The following is a 24,795-nucleotide window of genomic DNA, read 5'->3' on the forward strand; positions in this document are numbered from 1 at the left end:
GGAGCTCACCAAGACAGTGGGGCCAGGCACTTTGCAGGTGCATGGCAGGAGGACAGGAGACAGCCATTGTGACTGGGGCTGTTGGCACCGTACCCCAACTGGCAGTGCCATCAAGACCAGAAATACCCCAGCAAAATCTGGACCGCAGCATCAGACCCTTTCTAACCAGGGTGTGAGGCTCTTACCGTGCAGTTCAACCATCTTCTTACAGAGGCAGCAACTGGCTTCACTGCCAGAAGATGGCATTTGTGTTTAACTTATAAATTACTCTGTGTGTAGTGACAACTGCCCTGTTCCTAACTCCTCCTCTGCACAGAGACGCGGTGCAGGGCAGGCTGGTGGGAAGGGCCCACCTTTCTGGCATGAATGACCATTCTGAAGTCAGCTGCAGGCAGGGAGCCAATAAAAATCCATAGCCTCAGAGAGAGGGAGCTCAGGTGCAGCCCCAGTGGCATTTGCTGGTGCTAAAGTGACAAGAATGCTGCCCTGAGATGGTGTCACCTGGGTAACACCTGGACCAGCACTGGGATGAGCTGCAGGAGCTGGTAAACCAGTAACTCACACCAGGCTTGTCTGGCAGATCCCAGAGCAATCTGTTGAGCTACTGGCACCCACACAGATCAGTTCATGGCACAGCAAGTGTGATGCAATGCAAAATCAATATCTTGGTTTTGGCATGAACTGGAGTGTGCCCATAAAGCACCACCCAGGGACTCTGCAAGGGCCCAAGAAAGGCCACTGATGAGTGGAGGCAGAAGAAGGATGAGCCTCTGTCAGAGGAAGGTAGGGCAGCAGCTGGCTCTTTCCCACAATGTAGAAAACGTGTGCCTGTCCCACAAAGGAAGTCCCTGGCAGCGATTGCAGAAAGGCTCCTTGCCTGAATGCCCATATCATGGCCTGGGAATAAGGGGTGTGCCATGGAAATGCTAAGTTGGGCAAGAGCTCCTGCCAGGGAAGGTCCAAAATCCCTGGAAAGAGTGGCTGTGGAGGAATCCAGGAGCCGTCCCCATCCTGCTGGGGTGGGCAACATCAGGGGTCACCTATTGAGTTTTCTCCTTTCCAGCCACAGGATCCCAGCCTGAACCGAGCTTCCTGGGGCCTTGCACCAGCCACATGCCCTGAGCACAGGAAGCAAGGGGGCAGGTGAATAAGCCTTCATGTGGGAGCTGAGACATGTGCTGGATAACAGGAGGGGACAGCATGCTCTTGTTGGCTTATGTGAGAGAGCCAATTCCTTTGGCCCCAGAGACAACATCTCACTGACAGGCTGCTATTGACACAAATGATGGCAGGTGCATGGTAGGTCGAGTTCTCCTTTCTCCATGGTGGAATAAAAGCTCATCCTTGTATTTCACTTCTCATTCCTTAATGGGTGGCATTGCTTTTCACACTGGTCTGTGCTCTGCTGCTGCAACAGTTCAGGTTCATTTTTGTGTCAGCAGCAAATATCAGTCAAATGCCTGAAAGCAAAGGGTTGAAGCAGCTCAGCCTCCAGGAAGCAGTTGGCACCTGCGAGCAGCCCTGCAGCACCTGCCCAGCACTGGCCAATGTGACCTTCACCTGGCTGGGTTTGGCCTATCCCCACCCATCCTGTGCAGTTCAAACCCATGTCAGCACACTCAGGTGTAAGATGCTCTCTGCCCTGGCAACACACCAGCAATTCTACTGAAGTCCAGAAAGATTAGCACTACGCTATCTGGCCAGCCTAGTAAATCATTTTCTGGGCACTCAAAAGACACTTTTGTTGTAGGAAAGGGGCACCGAGATGCTCTGGAAAATCACAGAATCAATCACAGGATATGCTGAGTTGGAAGGGCCCACAAAGATCATGGAGTCCTAGTCCTGGCGCTGCACAGAACATCCCCAAGAGTCACACCATGGGCCCACGAGTACTGTTCAAACACTTATTGAGCTCTCTCAGGCTTGGCGCTGTGCCCACTGCCCCGAGGAGCCTGTTCCAGTGCCCAACTGGATCTTCCCTGGCTGAAGGACCTTTTTCTAATATCCAACCTAAACCCACCCTGACACAACTTCAGCGTTGCATCACTGCACCAACAGCACCGCCCGCAGCAGCAGCAGCATTCCCGTGCAGAGCACAGCAAGTAAGCAGCTGCTCTGGGGGTAGCGACTGTACAAATCCACTGGCTTTACAAGTGAGCTGTGGGCTCTGAAAATGCTTTCAGCTTTCCAAGCGCAGCTCTCGGGATGCAGCGGGCACTAGGACCTGCCTGGAGCCTCTACGACCCAGCCCGTAGGGAGCGGATAAATATAGCAGAGCGCCGGTGGCTGCGGGCGGCGCGGCCGTGCCGGCACCGGGAGCCCCGCGCCGCCACCCGAGCGCGGCGGGGCCGGCGGTGCCCCGTGTCCGCCGATGCTCCAGCTCTGCCAGGTCACGGCCTCGCTGTTCCTGGGCACGGCCAGGGCAGCATGCGACGAGGAGCTGCTGGCGCGGGAGGGGGTCACCTTCTGCGTGAATGTCACCCGGCAGCAGCCCTTCCCCGGGCTGCGGCGCGTCCGCGGCATCCGCGTGCCCGTGTTCGACGACCCGGCCGAGGACCTGTACCGGTGGTTCGAGCCCTGCGGCGCCGCCATCGAGGAGGCCGTGCGGGCCGGGGGGAAGTGCCTGGTGTACTGCAAGAACGGCCGCAGCCGCTCCGCTGCCATCTGCACGGCTTATCTGATGAGACACCGGCAACTCCCGCTCAAGGACGCGTTTGAGGTAATGTGCCTACATCCAGATTCATATTTACAGCTCTTTTGGGGAAGAAATGCAATGCTTCTTATGAGTAATGATGATTTCTTTTAGAATTATTTTGGTGCTTTCTCCTGCCCATCACCGGTTATACAGAGATTCAACATTTGAGTAAACTGTTCCCAGCTTGGTCTAATAAGTTTTCAGTGTGGGGTTTCTAGGATGAACATAAATACAAATGCAAATAGGCTTTAAGCACAGGTAGCAAACATACAACGCTGGTTGCTTAGTGAACATTTTCTCTAGCATTTGCACAGTCACGATAAGTGAAGACAGAGACGTGAAGTGAGTGGGTGCAGGAGCTGATATGCAGGGTTTGCTCCTAAGTGACAGCTCCACACAGCCAGGAACATCCTGTCCTGTCAGGCCTGCTGAGTGCCTTGGGGACCTGCTAGCCATCAGCCACAGCTGTAAGCAGTGACATGTCAGCTTTCCTAGGAAGCCTGTCCAATACAAAATGCTTGTGCTTTGTGGGTTTTGTCTTCACCCATTTGTCAGGTGTATCACTTCAGATAGCCAATTTGCTTAATTCAGACTGAGGTGTGCAGAGTGACCAAGTTACACACTATCATCTTAAACATGAGCAGTGTCACTGCACGTGGTGAGAGACTTTCCCATTTCCAGCAAATCCAACAGCTCTGTCTCGTGTCTTGCCCATGAATCCATTCTGTAACCAGACCCACCTGTCAGTTCCTAGCAAGCACAGAGTGAAGTCAGCTCACCAAAATAGCTGTTTGTTCCTCTGTAACCAAATCAAAACCAAAGTAAATCTTCTCAAAATGTTAAGTTCCAGATTCATTTGCATGACTCCCACAAATGCAGGATACCTTACTTCTACTATGTCTCTCCTGTTCTCTAGGCTGTGAAAACTGCCAGACCCGTAGCAGAACCAAATGCAGGATTTTGGTCTCAGCTGCAGAGATATGAAGAAGATTTGCAGATACCAAAGCGGTCTGCTCTGCTGAGCAAAGGACTTTAAAATAGTGATGTGTGAAGATACTTTAAAGAAAGTGAAGTGACTTTTTAAAAAAGGAGGGGAAAATCACTTCCTAAATCACCTGTAGGTAAAATGCTTTACCCCCATAACTGAGTTGATGGTTCATTAAATTCATTCAGAGCATTTCTGTTGACAATGCATGGAAAGAGGGCAGATAAGCAGGGAATAACAGCAGAAACAGAAAATGGTTGGAAGGACTGTAAACAAACCACAGAAAGGCCTGGAATCTTCAGCAGTTATTTTCCTCTGAATGACAGTGAGGATGGTAATGATGTACTGAACGAGGGAAGATGTACTGAACACAGGGATTTTATTCCTATTTTTTAATTAAACTTCTCAGTGATGCCATTAGAAGACATGATGCCAAACTAAGGAAGTTCTGAATTTCTCTCTCACCTACTGGATCATAATTCATTTTAATGAGCTGACACATCCTTTGGTGGGAAACTGACAGTGGTTGATGCTTTGTATCTGCGATTTCCCTTATGTTCAACTAGACCAAAGTACCTTCACAAATTGCCTAAAAATCCAGAGGACAGAATATACAGGTGATGGTAAGGACTTCTGCTCTTACCATGCAGGCTAAGTGCCTTTTCAGCTTTTGAAATTATTCTCTAAAACATCAAAGGAATGATTTAAAAAACTGCAGGTGATAGTGGAGGGAAGAAGATGACACTGGCAATGTAGAAGTAATCACCACTCCTTTTAGCTCTACTTACTAAGTCTAACAGGGCCCAGTTCATGCCTTAATGTCTCAGTTTACAAGTCAGGTGTTCCTGCATGCAAGCAGCATGGCTAAATCATTTCTGCTGAGACTGCTTGCAGGTTGCCCTCTGAAATTACCTACTGGGCATGAAACTTCCAGATCAGACTGCTACGTGTTTATCACTAGCCATTCAAAACAGAGTTTTGACAAACTGTATGAACACATTTTTAATTTAAAAGGGACAAGTTATAGAACCTGAGAACCTGCAGGGTGAAATTCCATTCCACCTTGCTGAAAGCATAAATACAAAATAAAGTTACTCACTGCCATCTGCCTAAGTGCTCACACAAGGTAAACAGTGTGGAGCAGTGGAGTAATTTAAGGCAAAAATTCTAATGATGGAACAATGACAGAAAATCAAACCACCAGGGAATTATATGAATTAGACAATTCAGATGCAGTATAAGTTCCCAAAGTAAAAGATTTCTCAAAATTAAAGTAGTGTTATTTTAAAAGCTGAAACCATAGAAATAAAAATTAAAATTTCAGGCTATCATTTTCTTAGTTACCACAAGGCATTTTCACACCAGATGCTTTCTCCACTCCCAGCTGTGTTTTGTTCATTCTGTATTGTTTATCTTCTGTATCTGCATTACAGCAAATTTGTTGCAGATCTGCAGATTTGAAGGTGATTCTAGTAGATTTGCTAGAAAATTTTTGTAGCTTTTATAAACCTTGACTATCATATATAATAAGAATTTCAGTATAACATAAGATCCTTATTAGAGAATTCTATTTGTGAAAAAATCTGTTTCAGTCTGTGGAACAAAGTTTATTTATTGTCAAAAGCTTAAGCTGCTAAACCAAAGAAGGAAGCTAAACATTAATGAAAACAAAACACATTTCTAGCTGTGAGGCATATGAACTTGCAGTCAGATACAGCTATCAGTTCCACATGTTTGAGTCAGCTGAAATAGGAATCATTGCTCTTGAGTGTCAGCATATACTGCACTCTGGTTAAATTTTACCAGGCTTCTCAGCATGCAGAAAACCTTCATGCCACAGGATTTCACATCACAGCATCTTCTGTAGAAAGCTATTTACATCTGAAAACCATTCCTATGTACATTGAAAGCCATACCTCTTCCTGGTACTGCTCCAAATTAAGGCATAGGATTGCAGCTTGGAACCAGAATAAAGTAGTTCACTTCTTTATTGGAGTTCATAACCCACTAACACTACAGTGATGCAGGATGGGAGCTCAGACATACTCCTTGTTGCTTATGACCGTCCCAGAGCTCCTGGGGTACATGTGTGGCTGAGGAGCTGCCTGGGCTGCTGAATATGCATACTTCTTAGGACTGTAAATCAAGAAAAAAAACATGCCAAATGATAGGGATTAGACACATGCCCATGGCTTCAGATACTTAGAAGTTATTCCATTATCTTTGTATCCAACCCACCCATAGCATGTTCTTCACAACAGGGCAGAAATTAGAGGCCTCCTGTTGTCATTGTTCTGGTAGCTAAGTGTTGCATGCTAAGGGGGAATAGATGGGGTCCCTGATGGGCTGCACAGCATCTCTCATAACCTCAACCACACTCTGGATTTCTAACTCACATGTGGTCTTCCTCAAGGCATTTCAGTCAAGGCCCTAAAACAGAAGCTTTCAGCACCTTTTTACAAGCTGCAGGTTTTAATACAGGAATCAAGATGATGAAAAAAGAAAACAGAAATATCTTCACCCAACCCCTTCAACTGTCATTCATCATGTTGAACTTCTATTTCATATATCAGTTTTACCTGATTTTCAGGACATTTCAGGACATTTGGTATTTTGTATCAAAGTAAGGTGAGCAAGATCTAAAGTCCAATGTGGCTGATGAAATATTACCATAAAACTGAAATGGTTTCTGATTAAGCAATGGAGTACCAGAGGAACACTCATTTACTACATTTTGATATAATTTTCCTAAGATTAAATTCACCAACAGTGAATATGCTTCTTCCTTGCATATTATAACCCTCTCAAGCCTAGCTAGTACAACATCCAAGCTATTTGAGTTCTGGTAGACATGGACATCTGCTATTTCTGCCTGTTTAATCTCTCTCCTTCAAAAAGAGGCTTTCTGTGTGTCAGAATTTAAGACCGAAACAAAAAAGCAGGGAAGGTTAAATATTGAGGCCAGAAATCTCACCTTTCCTGATCTGATGTGCAACAAGGCATTTCCATAAAGAACAAGGGAAAAAAACATGTTTCTAGTGATCAATTCTGTGTGCTTTGGGAGACATCTTTACACTTTCTGCAAATTGAACAGTGTGTGAATATTTTACTCACAGCAAGTACTGCAGAGAAACTGGATCATAATACATCATGGGATTTTATATACTTTTCTTTTGGTGACAGTTTGCTCTTTCACCGCACATTTTCACCATCAGCAGTGCCCTGAATTACCAAATACAAGTTAAAGGTGACTGCTGATGGTGATGCATCCCTATCTGGGAGGTACAAGTGTTTGGAACAGCACCCCCTGCCATCACCAGTTTGTGACATGCCATAGCACTGTTTCTAAATTATACATATTTATACCAGGGGGTGAGAAAGAGAGTAGTGCACAGGTATAAAGTGGTATGTGATTAACAGCTACTACTTCAACTGACAAATCCAAGATTACCTGTAATTTTGTTTTTCCTTTCCTCTGCATGAACAGGTCAGTAAGATCCCACCAAGTATATAAAGGATAGATCCAGTCCAGCCTAAGTACAGAGCTTCTCCTAGTTCATACCTGAAACATTAAAGATTTTATGGAAACAACTTATAACAAGACCACAAAGCCATGCAAACAAATTCTAATCTGCATAGAAATCAGCTAACTGTTAAAAGGCACTTCAACAGTTAACAGAGAACAGATCTGGTTTTGTGTCTGCTCAGTAAAACTCTTATTTGTATAGAGCTGCTCTGCCAAATTAGTGACAGTACAGAGAGCACTAAGCAACAAAAAGATAAGTAGCAGTAAATAATTGTGTATATTTATCAAATTGTTGATAATAAATAATAATGACATACCTTCTGTGCAATTCACAACACTTATTTTGCCCTTTTATTGTCTATATGCTGAGAAAAGGCTGACCACAGATATCAGTTTTCTATGGACACAACACTAGGTCACTTATAAGTAGTTGGTTGTATAGGGCTAGTTTTCAAACTTAGATTTCCTAAAGGATATTCAGCACCCTCTGTGGTTGTATGGTGAAAGGTATTTATGAATGTCCCAGGCTGAAAAAGAATAGTTCCCTATTTTACTTTCCAAAACTATACCTTTCAGGAAACTCCCTAGTCCAGTCCAAGAAATCAATTGATAATGAAATTTTCCCAAAGACTAGACAGAACTGAGTCTGGAAAAGTCTGGCAGGAGTTTCAAATTTTCATGATCAGACAAAAACTACATCCACAATCCACCTGTACATCTCTGTCTGAGATACCCAATGTAAGAGTAAAATTAGTGTCATGGACTGCATTGAAGGTACCATGGAACCAGAGATTTGTGTTTTCTTTCCACTTGGAAACACAATTATTTAAGAGTGTCAAAGGTTCTGACTCTGGAATTCATTGCTAAACAGGAGGGTTTCAGGGGTTTACACAGTTCTCCGTGTGTAATCGCACATGGGAGCCACAAGGTCTCCACTGGTTTAGGTACTTCCAAACATGGAACGAGCAGAGAGTCATTATCAAACTAACCCAGGAGTAAAAATTGCACATTGCCCAGTGCCTGCAATCATTTCGGCTCACCAGTCACCTACAGACAATAATGCTGTAGATGTCACACCAAAACAAAGTATAAGTGGAGACATCTGCAGGAGAACTTAGTTTGTCTTCAGAGCTGTAGGAGAAACTCCTCTAAGAATTAGCAGAGGTCAACTTCTCTAATTTGCTGAAATCACACCAAAAAATGCAATCTGAGAAACCGGATTTACCAGTCTCTTAAGACTGAAGATCAATACTGGCATACAATTTAATTTAAATTTTCTCACAGTCTGCATGTCTAGCTTTACCAGTGATCAAACTTAATTCGTCAAGAACTGCTTAGTGAATCAATAGCTTAAATATGAAGTTTAGATATTTTAAAAAAAAAATTTCTTCAGCTACTGAATCTACATCTGGTAACTGATTAACAGGCAATTAACTTATTGATGTTGAAGCCCCAAAGCTATAGCAGGTAACTATCAAACACGCCAACTATCCGACTAACCGAAATTCCTTATCAACGGTTGTTTCAGCTCTCTAATGCATTTATTACCCTTCATATAGTTCTGTTAAGGGGATATAAAGCAACAAAAAGTAACTGCACAAATACAATTTTTTTCTAAGCACTTCATTGAAAATGCAGGGAAAACTGACAAACAACAAAAGCAATTGCTTAAAGTACTTTGATTTATCACAAAGCACTTCACCTCTGACTTCCCTGAACTGATTCCTGGGCAGGAACTTTACAAAACACTTCAAATATGAGCCTAGCAACTAACAATTTATAGTTTACTGATCTATGATTTATATACTTGGTAGAAGTATATTATAGATGTCTCATATTCCACAGACAATATGTTTCCCTCTCCTTTTCCCCCTCTCTGAAGGAGAGGCGCAGTCACCTCTATCCTTGTTCCTCATTCCTAAACAGGACACCTAGATAAAGTGCCATAAGCTGCCATTTGGTTTTGACAACTGTTACTTTTATATCAGACAAGAGTAAGGGCTTTTATACCTCAAAACTTGTTTGAATGCAACTGCACTAGCTGGTAATCCCACAGATTTTGCCTCATTTTAAGTCATAAGGCAAACAAATGCTGAGCTGTTAATATATAGACATATATAAGAAAGGCAGCAGATTTCTCTGCAGGTCATTAGTACAAACCTCAGGCTGCTTTCCATGTGATTTTCCCTTGCATGTACATCTGAGGTACTTTATTCTAGCCAGAACTTGAGTTTTGTACCTCTTTAGGTCTAAATGCAAAAGCAGATTAAGAATTTTACCTTTTCTTCTTCATAACATTAGAGATACACGTTAACTGAATCTCTCAAGAAAATGCAAACACAGTACAAAACCCCCTCGGATGGGGGGTTGGTATTCCTCACACATTCACTAACTCTTCCAGAAAATAACTCTCCTCCCTCCCCACCAGCATCTCTGAGGTGAAAAGATTCCCTGAATACAATTTTTCACTCCTGTAGGACTGGATAATGGGATCCATCCAGGTTCAGAAACTCTGGAGCAGCTGAGGTTAGTGCAGCTAACACACAATGGAGTTTGGTATGACAAGATACATTAACTTACTTGGTTCCAGCGTACAGTTGGTTAAAAAACTGAGCAGTAACCATTGCAGCATACCAAGAAATAGCCACCATGGAGCAGAGACCTACCAGAAAAAGTTTAAGAAGCACACAGGTGAATGATTACTTTAATGGCTGTAACAGATTTAAACCAAAAATAAGTTTATTTCATTTAGTCTGGCTGTGAAAACCATACAAAGTATCAATAGTGCGCTCATTTCAGCCTTGATATTACCTCCTAAAATAAAAAGAAATCCTCCTGTGACAGTAAACTTCATTTTTCCATCTTCATCACTCAACCCAATGTTTGTGCACTTCATACCAAGTAGTGAGAGTACTGCAGCTAAGAATCCCAAAAGGATGGAAGTAATCATCAGGGCACGGCATGCCTGAATGTGAGCTAAGACAGAAAAAGAGAAAACAAATCAGGATCTGTACAGAAATTACATTAATCTTGTGCTGAAAGAAATAAAAGTGATTAGAGGAAGTGACATAATTAACAGGTGCAGTAATGAGTGAATCTTGTCCAACTTTGTCATATGGTTCAGAGAAGCCTCAAAACCCAAGTGTGTTTGGCCTTCAAGTCAAAGAGTTTTGAGACTTGAACTATACATACACTTTACAAGCTCAGTAAATCTTCTTGTGTCTTTAGTAAATCATGAAAAACAACAGCAAGCCACTCATCCCTTACATTCCTGTGAAAATGCCTAGTGGTATACAGGGTCATTTACAGGAGCAGAAGTCTCCTACTCACAAGTCCTTCTGAATTCCTGACACATGTACAGCTGAGTGCACAGGACATGTCTGAAATGCAGTTGATTAGTCAAGGTGTGCAAGGCTCTGGCACTACTGAGGAACTGGAGAAAGGTGCCAGCTTTGCTGCTTCAAGGAAGAGGCAGGAAAGAATGGTGTTCAAGTTAGCAGTGCACTTCAAACTCAGTGTAACAAACAGGAGGTGAGTGTGTCTGAGAGCTGCAGCACTCTTCCCTAGGACATTCTCCTGTGGAGACGTTACAACTGTTGTGGGTACGTTAGGGAATCTGGTATGCTGGCAATTCTGCGTCCTTTAAGCTCCTGGTCTTCACATCTAGGTATCAATTGCACAAAAAGCAGGACTAGATTATTAATCAGCCTAAGAAAGAAGGTCACGTGGGGATTTGGGGCTCCTTTAAAATGGCAGCCTGCATTTGGTAGGGTCCAGGTCAAATGGCATTTCGGCACCTTTGTTGTGAGATACACATGCCAAGCATCACAACCTGGCAGGGTCACAACTGCTAACTTTGTTCACTTGATTATCTTTAAGTTCTCTTCCAACCTAAATGATCTTATGACTCTACAGTTTTAATGATAGGTCAGAAGGGTCAGACCTGATTCCAACTGGACACTCACATCATTGATGCCAGCATTCAAGCTCTTGCTCCCTGACCACCTCCACATCCTCCACGATAACCTGCTGTCTAGTTCTGTAGTGGAGTGGGCTGTAACTCTCCAGACAACAAAAATCAGACAGAGAGACAGGAGGCAAGGTGATGCTCACACTCCAACTGAGCCTAATGTGGCTTAAGAGTACTGGTCTACAAGCTTAAGAGTTACCAAAGATAGCAATAAGCACTCCTTCGATAAATATATAGAATTAAAGGCTAAAATAATTTGAGGAATTAATGCTTTGTTAAGCACTAATTTTAAAACTTTCATGGGAAAAAAAAATGAAGACAGTAGTAAAAGTGGAAAGACCCCTCAAAATACCACTAACAGTTCAAGGTTTTTGCCTGCAGAAGATACTCTTAAGGTAAGTACTCAACAACACTGCTTTCAGGTTTGAGATCTTTCACGGTGGCAATCACCCAGCAGGGTCCAACAACTCACATTTCAGGTCTTGGGGACTCCTGCAGTGTTAGATGGGACTCCCCATATCTTTCCAGCACACATAAGCATACCCTTGCTTGCAATCCAATGAGAAAGGGATTTCATACAACTGTACCACAATACCATAATCTCAACAGCTTTAACTGAGGACCATAGTTCACAATTCAGAAAACTCAAATTTTAATTTTAAATTTAGCTTATTTAACATGATACAAAGTCAATGCATTTTATTAGTCCACACCAATTGTAAGAAATTATCCCCAAACCCTGTCATTGGAAAAAACACCTATGGAACTTTAAAAAGAAGAGGGGAAAAAAACCAAACCTAACCAAACCAAACCAAACCAAACCAAACCAAACCAAACCAAACAAAACAAAACAAAAAAAACCACAAAAAAAACCAAACCAAACCAAAAAACCAAACAAACAAACAAAAAAACCCCAACAAAACAAAATAAAAAACCAAAAAAAGGGAGTTTACAAAGCTTTGGCAACTAGCTATATCAAATGTTTGACTTAGTTGTGACTAGACAGACAGTGCTATATGGACTAGCATATATGGACTGGTTTCAGTCTTGTGCAATATTGCATTTAAAAGCTCCGCATTTCAAATATTTGTCATTTAGACTCATGGTTTAGTGAACTCAAAAGCATTAAATTGGTTTAAAAGAACCAAGTCTGACTTTTCCTATACATAAAGCAAAACCCAGTATTCCATATACTCAGTTGCCAATAAGGAAACTTTCAAGGAAAATCTTCATTGTCTTTCTGATGAGAGGTAACAAAGACACTTTTGTTTATTCTTTTTGCCTTCCCTCCAGTCCCTGGCATCCTGGCAGCAGTTTCGGCCAAGTTTCTAAACAGGAATTTGAAACACGCCTAAACTGACCATGGTAATTTTTAATCTGCCTTGGTTCATATCTGCAAGCGCTATGGATGTTTCTCAGAAGTCCCACTGTCTGCTGAGCCCTTGTTGCCAAACCCATTTTCTTCCTCTTTCCTGCTTTACCCAGCTGTCCTTTCAACTGTTGCTACCATCCAGTGTCTTCTGACTTTTGTTTTTCAGCTTTCCTTTCTAAAAATGTTTTATCTTCACAGTTTTGCAAGCTGTTTTCCCCTTCTGCTTCCCCCTGCCTATACCCCTCGACTATACTGCCCTCTTCTCAACTGCAGGAGAAGACTCTTCTCTTCAACAGATCAAAGTTAATCTTCACAAATTCACTTCAGAGCCTGTCCCAGTCATTTACTTTCTGGCCCCACTTTTCTCCTCCCTGCTGACTCCATGTTGTTACCTGTAGCTCTCAAGAGCCCTGCTGTTGCTTGCCTTCTGTTCTGTTTGCTTTAACACTCGTGGTGCTCTTTTCTGACCCCCACCAGGTTTTTTCAAACCCACTTTTTCTCCAGATGCTGATCTCCTGCGGGCCCATGGCCCAAATCTGCACATACTCTCAGAGGCAGCACCCCGTGTAAACACATCAATGACAAGATGCTGCCTGGAGTCAGTGGCAGTAAGCTACAAACCAGCCCTTGGAGTGGTTTTTACAAGAACCAAATAAAATCACAGAATCATTAAAGCTGGCAAAGATCTCTCAGATCAAGTCCAGCTACTAACCCAGCAGTGCTGGTGCACACTGACATAAGTGCTCTGCAGAGGATAATGTCTGATGGAATTATCCTGCTGTTACTGAGGCTAAAATGTTTAAATAGGGTTATGTTCCTCTTCACACACACACACACATACACATTCTCTAAAAGCAATTGTTATTAGGGAAGAATGAAAGATTAACATATTGTTCCCTAAATACTAGACAGCATTTCAGAGAATTGTTATGAGAGTGTTAGAGCTGCTCAAACACAAGCCTTTACTTCAGATTGAGGGAGAAAGTGAATTTAACACCTCATTCCCACTAATCCTATATTACACATTCTTCAGATTAGGAGTATCCTCCTACCTATTTAGTTTAGCCACCTCCTAGGGCCAATTCAGCTAGAAGGAAGGCATTTTTATTCTGAATAAGTATCTACATACTGAATTATTCAAGATTAATAAAAAATAGCTTTACTGTCTATTAACATGCTTAGTATCCACAGAATATTGCCTAGTTGGGCATTTGAGGACAACCACAATTACGATGAAGACTGATACAAAGGACAGGGGCCAGCAGATCAGAATTTCTTTATATTTAAAACCACATCCAAATAGACTTTAGTTACTGTCAGTTAACTAACTGACAGTAAGTTAGCATTAGCTGACAAGCCTAAAGATATATTAATTTATAGCATATACTCCTTCTGTAAGTTATAATATAATATGTTATAATATGTATAATATATTATCATGTATTTCTTGGATTATCTACAATTTTCAGTCTCAACTCACAGAAACCACTACCACATCTCAGCTAAAACCAGTATTTCCTATTACATTAAAAATTCCAGCTATGGTACATTAGCTATGAAGTAATGCAAGATAAGGTCTATACAATAATTCTAAATAAATAGTTTAAAAATGTCTCTTACTAAGACATCCCACAAGATGCTAGAGAAGAGATTACAACCCACTTTAAATGCCTGTTAAATGCTTGATCAACCAGCTTCGTTTGCCTTGTTTTATAGCCTTTCCTAACATGCTTGACACATTCTGCTGCTTGAGAGATTTTCATTACTTCAGCCCACAAAGTCCTTCTTGGCCAGTTATTTTCCAGTATTACCAGATTACTAAAACAAAAGCCTTACTACTTTTTGCCAATAAGTTTTTAATCAATATAAACAAGGCTGCACAAAGTCACCTACCAGGCAATGCAAGCATAGAGTCAAAATCCCTGCAGTTGGATACTCCAGTGCTGTCTTCTGCACAGCTCTTCCACAGGTTTTCAAACAACGTAGATGTTGTGATCACAGAACCATGTATACTGGAGACTTTCCAGTAATTATTTGGCAAAGTAGCTCCAATAACTGCCAACCCACCCAAGCACAAAAGAAAGCCAACAATTTCCAAAGTAGCAGTCATGCTTGTGAGTAGTAACAGTTAAATATCCTTATAATTAGATTACAATCAAGTGAAGCCTTTCAGAAGCCTCCTTGCTGTTTTATCTCTGGGTTTCACTCCAAAATGAGTCTACCTTTGCTCTTTGCTCTTTCCCCATAGATAAGGCTTACTGGGCATGACAATAAGAAGTGGGAGCAGTTCATGATAAAGATATTGGTGTGTAAAAAAGTGACCATATTAATTATTTTTCTAATAGGAAGTGAAAAATGAGCCTATTCTTTTTCCCAGCCTAGAAAGTCCAGTCAGTATTTCTACAAAATACCTTGTAATATAGGCAAATACTTTATTTCTATCTCTTTTTCAGAAGTCAACTGGATTTTACACTAGATTAAGATTGCTTGTAATTTTATTTTTGCTATCAAATAAAAAAACGTTTATGTAATCATTTCTTGAGGATTCAAACATAAAACAACTTGAGAACAGAAGCTTTATACTTCTGCTAGAAAATTTAGCACAGTTTTTGGAGTTATGGTCATAAGTAATCCACAACTGTACTGCCAGCTTCTTTCAGGAAGGTTAAGTTTATGGATGAGTGGTTTCCATTAATATTTTACTGTCTATTGATCTATAGCTAAACACATTCAGTCTTAAAAACCATCCCACTTACACTGTACAATTGTACAATGTATTCCAATTGTAATAATGTATGTGCGATGGAATTGAAATGTGAGGAAATGAAGGAGCTAGGGTGACAGTCCTGTCTCAAAAGGAATAAAATGATGGAGAAAAACAGCTATAAGAAAAATAATATATATCAGCAAATTGCATCTGTTTGTTAGAATACCTTAGGATTAAAAAAAAGCTATTCTGGGCAAAGGATATGTTAAATTCAGTTTAGTTGCTTCTGCTCTTGGCTAGACAGAATCATAGCCTCATTTCACATCACCCACTCATGTTAATACTTTAAAGTACTTGTGGATCCAAATGGGGTTAACCATCTTTTGCAGTGATAACCTGCTCTTATCTCCAGGAAACGGAGTCAGAGTTTCTTCATAAAATAATTCTGCTATGATGCAACATGGTAACAGTTCCACAGCATTTATGTAAACACTACCAGAAGGATTAGCCTTTGAGAGCCACAACTCGTCCCTAACAGGTATTTGTTGTTTTTCATCAAAATTCACTGCCACTTTGAGCTGATGCTGTAGGTTGGTAGGTTCAGCGGCCAAAGGGTATTACAGTGCCACAAGGATATTTTGGCTCCCATGACAGTCAATAGGTTCATTGCCATTGATTTAAACAAGACCAGATTTGGCAGTGGGATCCTGTGCAGCTCTAAACTTGCAATCTTTTAAATTGATCTCAGGTGACTGTTACAGAATTCCCTCCTTCTGCTTAGTCACTGCAACTTAAAAACTGATGGCATAGTAAAATGAACACATTGTACCAGTACCCTGGAGTATTTGCATTTCATTAAAAGCCCTTCAAAGAGTTTCCAGCCAATTTACCCATACACTGGTGCTATGCTGGTGATCTGAGCAATCACTTCTGCTAACAGCACTTTCAAAGGTGAGATAGTTGGGCCCTTGAATCAAGTGTCCACAGCTGTTATACTACTGACAAGGATAGAAATAAAACACTAAGGGTGTAATTTTTAAAAAATCTCTTCTTAGTTAAGAAATGTATTTCAACAGGCAGTCATAAAGCACACATATAAATAGAAAATATTAAACTGCAGACCTGAAGTGCGTGAGTTTTCCTATACAGCACCAGGCATTTTAATAATTCCCTTCAGGAAATCACTCTCCCCTGTGTTAAAGAACATAAGGCTGTTCTTCACTAAATTTTGTAAACTGTGGCTTGTCAGGCAATGGTCATAACAGCCAGTACTGCTCTGCAAGAGGCTCTGCATCAGCAGGGCTTAAGAGTTGGTGGGGACAGCTTCACATCAGCATTTTCCATAGCTTGGGAGCTTTCTATTGGGCTTGCTCTAACCCAGTCAGTTGAACCAAATGCTGTCATTGTTGGCCCCATCTCATCACTCTGATTTCCAGAAACTTAAGGGATCCTGGTACCTACACAGAGGAGGCCCTGGAGAGGAGCTGAACAGCTATCAGGATGATGTGAAAAGCTGACATTGCCTCTGATGCAATGAGCAATGTTTTTAAAATCCTTGGAAGCATGTGATTAGCCCCCTTTTGAGGCTACAAACTCTGGCCTCATTACGGGATGCTGATACTTATTCTTAAACGTCCTCCTCATTAGAAGGCAGATGAGGCCACCAAAGCGAGGGCCCTGCAGAAGAATCATGAACATGCTGCATCTTGAGAGTTAAACTCTCACCCTTTAGAGATCTGCCTTACAGTTAGGCAGCTCTGACTCCAGGGAAGTTCACATCTGTGTCAAGAAAAACAAAGCTCATAGTCTGTGACTTGTGGTATTTTTAAGGTTTAAGCACTGCACATTCAGAATAAAACTGCTGGAAGAGTCCAGACAAATAGCAATGACAGCAATCAGGAACCTATAAAGCACAGAAGACTTGAAGAAATTATATTAGCATCACTCATAAAATGACTACACAAAACTGAAAGTTGTAAAATAATAAATGCAAGGTTCTGTTTAAGACAGAAAGCTTAACAAAGTACTATTTCCAAAGGCTACAGTGTTACTCTTTCTACACTCAGTTTGCTGAGGAAAGAACTTCAATGTCAGTCCTTCCCAGTCCTTTACCATAAAGATGGTGTTTAGAGAAAGATATTTTTAAAATCCAGAATGATTCAAACAAATATTTTCCAACGCCTACTGAGATATTTCTTCTCTTTCTAGCTACAGATAAACTACCCTGCTAGCATGGTCAACCCTCAAAAACACAGAAGTATCCATTGCACAGATGTATTTTAGTCTAAGCTCACCACCCCTGAGAAATTCCAGAAAAAATACCCAGGTACACAGGTTTAGCACAAAGTATCAAACGAGTTCTGGAATATCTAATAATTCCTGTCTCACACCAAAGCACAAACACACACCAGTGCTCATGGAACTATGATCTGCTCATATTGAAGAACTACACTGAGTGAAAAGACGCTATTTCTTCCAAAACTATTTTTAAAAAAATACTCAGATTTACTGTATATCACTCATACCTCTACGTGCACACACCAGAGAGGGCAGCAAAGCCACAGCAGTGACTGAGCTGAACTGCAGGGTGAAAAATTGCTTTCATGGTGGCCCTTTAAGCTGTCTTCAACCACTACAGGATTTGGCCATACTGGACATACAGCCTATACTGGGCTGTTCTGACACCTCCAGTGTGTGGCTGCTCCCTGATATCCCAGCACAAAGATGCAGGGACACAGGTGACATTGTGCTACCACCTAAAGCACACACACATGTGCCCCTGCAATCCTTAGGCTGAATTTTGGCTGCAATGCTTCTTTTGGTATGTCATCATACCAGAGACAGGTTTTGGTAAACAGGGATTTTATCTTGCCCTAGCCCTTCTCTTTCTTTTGTATACATAGGGCAAGCACACCACACTGAGAAACAAAATTGAAAGCTGGAAGTTATTTTAATTCAGAGACAGACACTGATGGAGAAGAAGGCAAGTGGAAATAAAGCACAGAGAACTGCAGTGGCCTCTGGGACAACTGCATTCTGTGCCCCCCAGCCTGCTAACACACTGTCCAGAAAGAAGGAATAAAAGCCCATCCTTGGATTTTACAAACATCTGCCATGACCACTGAGTTCACTTACAGTCTGAACTCAGCATGTAGAGAAATTTCTTGCACTGTACTGATCCAAAAGCAGTAGCTGCACAGTCCATCCAAAGACCTTCAGAAACCCAGTCTGCAGTAACCAGCTCTGTCGTGGTGTCCAAAACCTTCCATCTGCTGGACATGGTAGTAACAAGTAATGTAGTGAATCCTGCTAAAGCCAGCAGCAATGCACAAATCTGTAGAAAGGATGATGCCATTGCGACAGAAGTTTTCTTCAAAGATGTTCCCCAAAATTTCTGGTATTAGAAACCTGTTGAAACAGTTCATACACACACAGTGTATGGGGTTACCTTTACACAAGCCTGACCTTTGCAAAAACATTTAAAAAAATGCCTACCTACAAAATAATGTATCACATAAGGGAACTGTAGCTGTAAATGTAATGTAATGTAAATCCCATTAAGTAACTGGAATAGCTGTTCTGTAAATTCTATAATTTTTTTTCCTTAGGAAAACTTTTATTATTGTACACGTTTACCACAAAAAAATGCAAACAGAGCAAAACCACAGGAGACAACTAAAGAATTCTCTAATTTTAATTTGCAATGTTACATCCATTTGTTACTTTTTTGCTAACTCAAAATTCATTTAAAAATGAAAACTATCAAATGCTTTAGTAAATTATTCATCTCCCAATTACAATATCTACCAATACTAATTTAAAGCAAGATAAATTGTGGTACTCACGTTTATGGTATGTTTCTAATCCGCTTTCTCTACCTAATGTCAGCACTTTGTGAGGACCAATTTGATCACCCAAACAAAAGTTTTGTACTATTTAGGACCTTTGTCCCATTCTAAAAACCAAGGACCCAGGGCCAAAGCTCTGTCCAACTGTTGCACAAAGATCTGGCATGCTGAAAGGGAAAATTACCAGGAAATTATGTAAATTAGTACCAAATATACTCAGCTTAACCTGGCATATAATTTGCTTTGTCAGGGCCACTGAGTTGCCCAAACACCATCAGAGTGCAAAGCACTGCAGAAACATTGCTACAACTTCCACAATGGCTGGTTTACCTGAAATGTTTTATGCATTTGTTTTAGGATGCATCCTAAAGAAGAAATACGCAGCTGGACACCTGTCCAGTGGATGACATTAACAAACCAACAGTCTGTGACTGCAGCCATGGCCCAAGGCAGGACAGACCTCCCGTGCTCACGGCCAAAGGAGGTCTGGCAGCCTGGCACAGCTCTGCAGCCACTTTACTGCTGCACTTCCTCCTCTCTTTGCCTTCCTCTGTCTCAAGGAGCCACCCTCATCACCCCTTCCTGACCCTGTTTCTACCACACAAACCCCATAGGACAGTCCAGATAATACTTTATTCCAAGAGCACATCCATCCCCTTTCAGCCCATCCCATGGACACCCTACCCTATAGGACCTGATTGTACCAGCTGTCACACAGTGCCATGTTTATAAGTTTGAGCTGATGGCACAGCTGATAGCAAATATGCATTGCAACTGAAAAAAAGGAGAATGACAATAAACCAAAAACTAATAAATACACGAAGTCCAGAGCATCTTCCCTCACAAAGTACACATATAGGCTATATGCAAATAAGAGCTGTAACGTGATAAAAACAAACCCTGGGGGAGCAAAAAGGATCACTGTAACAACATCAAAAGCAGCACAGCCAAAATGTACATAGTTTGAACACAGCACAGGAAGGGTTAGCAAAGAAAAATATTGAAGTCACTTAAATAAACAAATTACTCCTGATAAGGTCTTTGGAAGCAAAAGTGAGTGGTAAAGTATCTAAAATGGAAAGTTAAAAACCTCTTTTACTTCTTTTTAATTTTGTTACATAGAAAAACAGAGGAAGAGCATTGATTACAACACTGGTTTCACTTATATATATACATTTCTAACATCAGCAATGTATGTCTTTGAACCTACTAATCACTTAGTTCAGGCAAAATCTGAGGCTGACCCATGGCCACCAGTGCAATCAGAAAGAGATAAAATGCAAATTTCAATACGGTACTAAACTACTTAGAGCAGTCTCCCATCACAGCTCACAGAGGTTTTCTCTCATCAGAGTCTGACCTTGGGGTGAGAAGGCAAACTCTTTTCACTACTAGTTAGGGAGAAGAAAAAAAAAAAAAAAAAGAAAAAAAGAGGAATAATGTTAATTCATTTCCTACCACTTCCAAAAAATATGACTTTGTAACTTTGCTCCTGAAGTTGTCACAACATTTTAATAAACTAATGAGTCTTATAGCCACTTGCAATTATAATATGCAGATCATTCTCTTCTTGTTATTAACTTTGCCTTCACACAACAAACTACAAAATAACTTGGGGCCACATGGATGCCAACCTCCCACTAAAGCAGAGTCTCAGCGATGGGTCAGGTCACCCAAGCCTTATCCAGTCACAACAGAGGGGTGTCCAGAGCTCGAATTTGTACAATACTCTCATGTAGAGCGTGTTTTTCTCACCCTGCAGAACTTTTCCTGCTGCGGTACGTGACTGCTGCCTCTTGTCCTCCACGTGCACCTTGAGATAAATCACTGTTTATACTTCTGCTGGATTTTGGCAGCTCTGCACTCTGTCTGGTGGCCCAGGCGTGTCTGGCATCGCATAGGTGGCTTTGCTGTCCCATGAGTACATCCCTGGCAAAACAGGCAACCAGGAAGGTGCATGCAACTTCTTCAGACTTACAAGCTGCTTTCAAAGCAAACGCCTGTTTTCTTTTCCCATTTAATTTCAGGAGGCTGGCAGTGTGTACAGCAGACTGTTCTCTGCAAGCACAGCTCTCCAGCCCTGCAGAGCTTTGCTGGCATGGATATGGTGCTGGGAAGAGCAGCACACTGCCAGAGAGCAGGAGCCCTGGCTGGCAGCAAGGGCACCACAGGGACAACTGTAGCACCTGCTCAGGTGTGTGTGGGTAGCTACAGAACCACAGAACTACCGAGGTCGGAAGAGACTTTTCAGATCATCTGGTCCAACCATCCACGCACTGCCACTGCACCCCTAAGCCACTAAACCACATCACCCAGCCCCAGGTGTAGACGCTTGTTGAGCACCTCCAGGGTGGGCACTCCACCACCTCCCTGGCAACCTGTCCTGATGCCTGACCTCCTGAACAGGGAAAAATATGTTTATAATATTTAATCAGATTCTCCCGCCTCAGCTTAAAGCCATTTCCTCTGGTCCTCTCACTGCAGATGTGGCAGAAGAGACTGGCCTCATCTCCCTACAGCCTCCTGCCAGGGAGTTGTACAGAGCAAGGAGGTCCCTCCTGAGCTCCTGGAGACTGAACAACCCCAGCTCCCTCAGCCACTCCTCATAAGACAAGTGTTCTAAACCTCTCCAAACCTCTCACAAGCCTTGGTGCCCTTCGCAGGACACGCTCCAGCACCTCAATGTCCTTTTTAAAGTGAGGGACCCAAAACTGCACGCAGAACTCGAGGTGTGGCTTCACCCATGCCAAGTACAGGGGATGATCACTTCCCTGGTCCTGCTGGCTAAACTATTCTTGATACAGATACAGGGAAGAGACTGGAAGGAGCTGGTGGGGTGGGAATCTGAACATCCAGCAGCCCTTTGCTGGAGCAGCCCCATGACGAGGTGAGGTGAGGTGAGGTGAGGTGAGGTGAGGTGAGGTGAGGTGAGGTGAGGTGAGGTGAGGTGGGGTGGGGTGAAGTGAGGTGGGGCAGGGCAGAGGAGCCCAGGGAGGGAAGGTGCTGAGGTGTGGCAAGGTGATGTGGAGCCACACACGGAGCAAGGTAATGCTGAGGCAGCAGCTCCAGCCTCCACCTCGCCTCCTGGGCTGCTGCAGCCTAGGAAGAAATAAGCTCTACCTATTCCATAAGGCTTCTAGAGACCAGTACAATAAATCAGCCCTGCAGAGACCTTGATAAATCAGAGGGCTGGGCAATCACCAACTGTGTGAGGTTTTAAAAGGGAAAGTTCTGGATTCTGCACCTGGGGTGGGACAACCCCAATGTGCCTACAAACTGGGGAACAGGAACCTGGAAAGCAGTGCCTTAAAGGGACTGTGGAAAGGGACCTGGGGGTCCCAGTCAATTGAAATTAATATGAATCAACAGTGCCCTGGCAACCAGGAAAGCCAACTGTGTCCTGGAGGGCAGCAGGCACAGCATCATCAGTCAGGCAAGGGTTGGGATTGTTCTGGTCTGCTCTGCTCAGGGACGGTCTCACCTCGAGTCCTGGGAGGAATTTTGGGCACCACAATATAAAAAAGACATAATGAAACAGAGATTTTTGGAGTTAAGTTAACAAAATGAATTAAGCATTTATAATGTAGCTTGTAGAGTTATGTGTTGAATTTTAACCTTTTACTCAAGAAACCTCTGCCTGGTACAAAGGGCATAGGAAAATGCAAATTTCTGAAGCTTCTTGCATAAAGAACAATACCAGAAGAGGCAAAGAACCCAGATAAAGAAGCTCCTCTGTCTCCAAACCTATCAAGACTGACAGACGTACTCAGATAAGCACCAAAAGACCGAAAGTGCACGCGCAGAGAGGAAAAGTTCAAAAGTTCAATCATGAGGAAGACCACAATCTTCAGCCTCAGGACCACCGAGAGACCCCTGTACGACCACCACAGCAAACCACGCGTGCCCAGAAGGGCGTGGACTTATTTAGCATGAGAGGCGAGGACAGGCGGGGCCAGGGGTTGAATATGCATGGCAAAGTTGTGCAATGTATTGCATATGGAACATCTTTGGGAATAAAGGTGTGGGTCAGACTGAGGCTCGGGGTGTAATTAACAGTTTCCATGTCTTCCCCAGAGACGCGGGCAGGGCCTTCCTAGTTCCCATGGCAACACTAAAAAAACTACTAACTCTAGCTAAGTACCGATATTGAAATGCTAATTAGCTAATTGCTCTGTTTGTTTTCTCTAAACTACCTGGAGATAACTGGCCTCCCACCCATCCATACTGCCATTCTGGGACTAACATGCAAATAAAAACTCCTTAGGATTATGGGAGTATTTTTAGGAGATAAAAAGGACTATAAATCAAAAACTGAACACAGTAGAGGAGTCTAGACAAATGCGCTAGCTGAGGAAGAGGGAAACACATCCCCTGATTGACTTTTAACCGTCGCTATCACCTAGAAAGAATAGACTAGGTTAGGCTGTGAGAAGCAGGGAGGCAGAGAGGGAGAGAGCCCTGGTGCTGCCACTACGGAAGAAGCGGGGATAGCTGTTGTTCTGGACTTCAGCAACAGACTCTGCACACCACGCCTCCTCACCCTCTGGCCACGGATGTGCCACAAGGAAAGAAGAAAGGACAGCTGCTGCTCTGGACTCCAGTTGAAATGAACAGGGCTAATGCCTTTATTAATGTTCAGCTCTTTATTAAAAAAGATCAGCTGGGCAGGGGGCTCGACGCAGAGCTCGCCCCCGCGGTTGTAGCTTTCCCAGGCAGCCGGAAGGAAGGAGGCGCGCAGAGCCGGTCACTGGAGTCCCGAGCAGCAGCTGTCCTTTCTCCTTCCTTGTGGCACACCGATGGCCCGAGGATGAGGAGGCGTGGCGTGCAGAGTCTGTTGCTGAAGTCCAGAACAACAGCTGTCCCCGCTCCTTCCGTGGTGGCAGCACCAGGGCTCTCTGTCTCTATCTCCCTGCTTCTCAGAGCCTAATATAGTCTGTTCTCTCTTAGGTGATGGCGACAGTTAAAAGCCAGTCAGGGGATGTGTTTCCCTCTTCCTCAGCTAGGGCATTTATCTAGACTCCTCTATTGTGTTCAGTTTTTGATTTATATTCATTTTTATCTCCTAAAAATACTCCCATGATCCTAAGGGGTTTTTATTTGCATGTTAGTCCCAGAATGGCAGCGTGGAGGGGTGGGAGGCCAGGTAGTTTAGAGAAAACAAACAGAGCAATTAGCTAATTAGCATTTCAATATCGGTACTTAGCTAGAGTTAGTAGCTTTCTTTTAGTGTTGCCATGGGAACTAGGAAAGCCCTGCCCGTGTCTCTGGGGAACACCTGGAAACTGTTCATAACACAGTGACAGACTGCACGCCTCCTTCCTTTCAGCTGCCTGGGAAAGCTACGACGGCGGGGACGAGCTCTGCGTCAGGGCTGAATATTAATAAAGGCATTAGCCCTGTTCATGTCACCCACTTCATAACTACCCTAAGTTATGGAGTCTATTTATTTATTCCGCATATCGCTTCAATAAAGCTATTCAAGGGTGTCCACAGGAGGGCCACAAGGATGGAGAAAAGCCTTGAGAAGCCATATGAGAAGAGGCTGATGACACTTGGTCTGTACAGCCTGGAGGAGACTGAGGGGAGACCTCATTGCAACTTCCTCATGAGGGAAAGAGGAGGGACAAGCACTGACCTGTGGTGACCGGTGACGGGACACGAGGGAATGACCTGAAGTTGTGTCAGGGCAGGT

General features: G+C 42.9%; 2 protein-coding genes across 3 annotated transcripts; one reads left to right on the forward strand and one right to left on the reverse strand.

Annotated features, from left to right (window-relative positions):
- Window positions 1-2,112: 2,112 nt before the first annotated feature.
- DUSP28 (dual specificity phosphatase 28) lies at window positions 2,113-5,183 on the forward strand. Its single transcript, XM_053952113.1, has 2 exons — window positions 2,113-2,719; window positions 3,612-5,183. Exons 1-2 carry the CDS (start codon window positions 2,372-2,374, stop codon window positions 3,729-3,731), a joined length of 468 nt encoding a protein of 155 aa, XP_053808088.1. The 5' UTR covers window positions 2,113-2,371; the 3' UTR covers window positions 3,732-5,183.
- An 89-nt stretch (window positions 5,184-5,272) lies between these two features.
- On the reverse strand, window positions 5,273-19,237 carry LOC128793110 (claudin-15-like). Of its 2 annotated transcripts, XM_053952111.1 has the most exons (6): window positions 19,101-19,237; window positions 18,391-18,663; window positions 10,018-10,182; window positions 9,787-9,868; window positions 7,132-7,242; window positions 5,273-5,816 (listed from the first exon to the last, which is right to left on the reverse strand). In XM_053952111.1, the coding sequence occupies exons 2-6, from the start codon at window positions 18,608-18,610 to the stop codon at window positions 5,717-5,719; spliced, it is 678 nt and encodes a 225-aa protein (XP_053808086.1). In that variant the 5' UTR covers window positions 18,611-18,663; window positions 19,101-19,237; the 3' UTR covers window positions 5,273-5,716. The 2 variants fall into 2 exon arrangements, with proteins under 2 accessions (XP_053808086.1, XP_053808087.1); XM_053952112.1 differs by lacking the exons at window positions 18,391-18,663; window positions 19,101-19,237 and adding an exon at window positions 14,442-14,717.
- Window positions 19,238-24,795: the final 5,558 nt, after the last annotated feature.

The sequence above is a fragment of the Vidua chalybeata genome, chromosome 10, assembly GCF_026979565.1.
Source record: "Vidua chalybeata isolate OUT-0048 chromosome 10, bVidCha1 merged haplotype, whole genome shotgun sequence".
Classification (NCBI taxonomy): Eukaryota; Metazoa; Chordata; class Aves; order Passeriformes; family Viduidae; genus Vidua; species Vidua chalybeata.

Excerpts from the sequence above, each read along its gene's own strand:
- DUSP28 (XM_053952113.1), top strand. The coding sequence starts at position 2,372 with ATGCTCCAGCTCTGCCAGGTCACGGCCTCGCTGTTCCTGGGCACGGCC. Across the intron at positions 2,720-3,611 it reads CGCTCAAGGACGCGTTTGAG|GCTGTGAAAACTGCCAGACC; the intron begins GTAATGTGCCTA and ends CCTGTTCTCTAG.
- LOC128793110 (XM_053952111.1), bottom strand. The coding sequence starts at position 18,610 with ATGGCATCATCCTTTCTACAGATTTGTGCATTGCTGCTGGCTTTAGCA. Across the intron at positions 7,243-9,786 it reads CAACTGTACGCTGGAACCAA|GTATGAACTAGGAGAAGCTC; the intron begins GTAAGTTAATGT and ends TTAATGTTTCAG. Across the intron at positions 5,817-7,131 it reads AAGGAAAAACAAAATTACAG|TCCTAAGAAGTATGCATATT; the intron begins GTAATCTTGGAT and ends CTTGATTTACAG.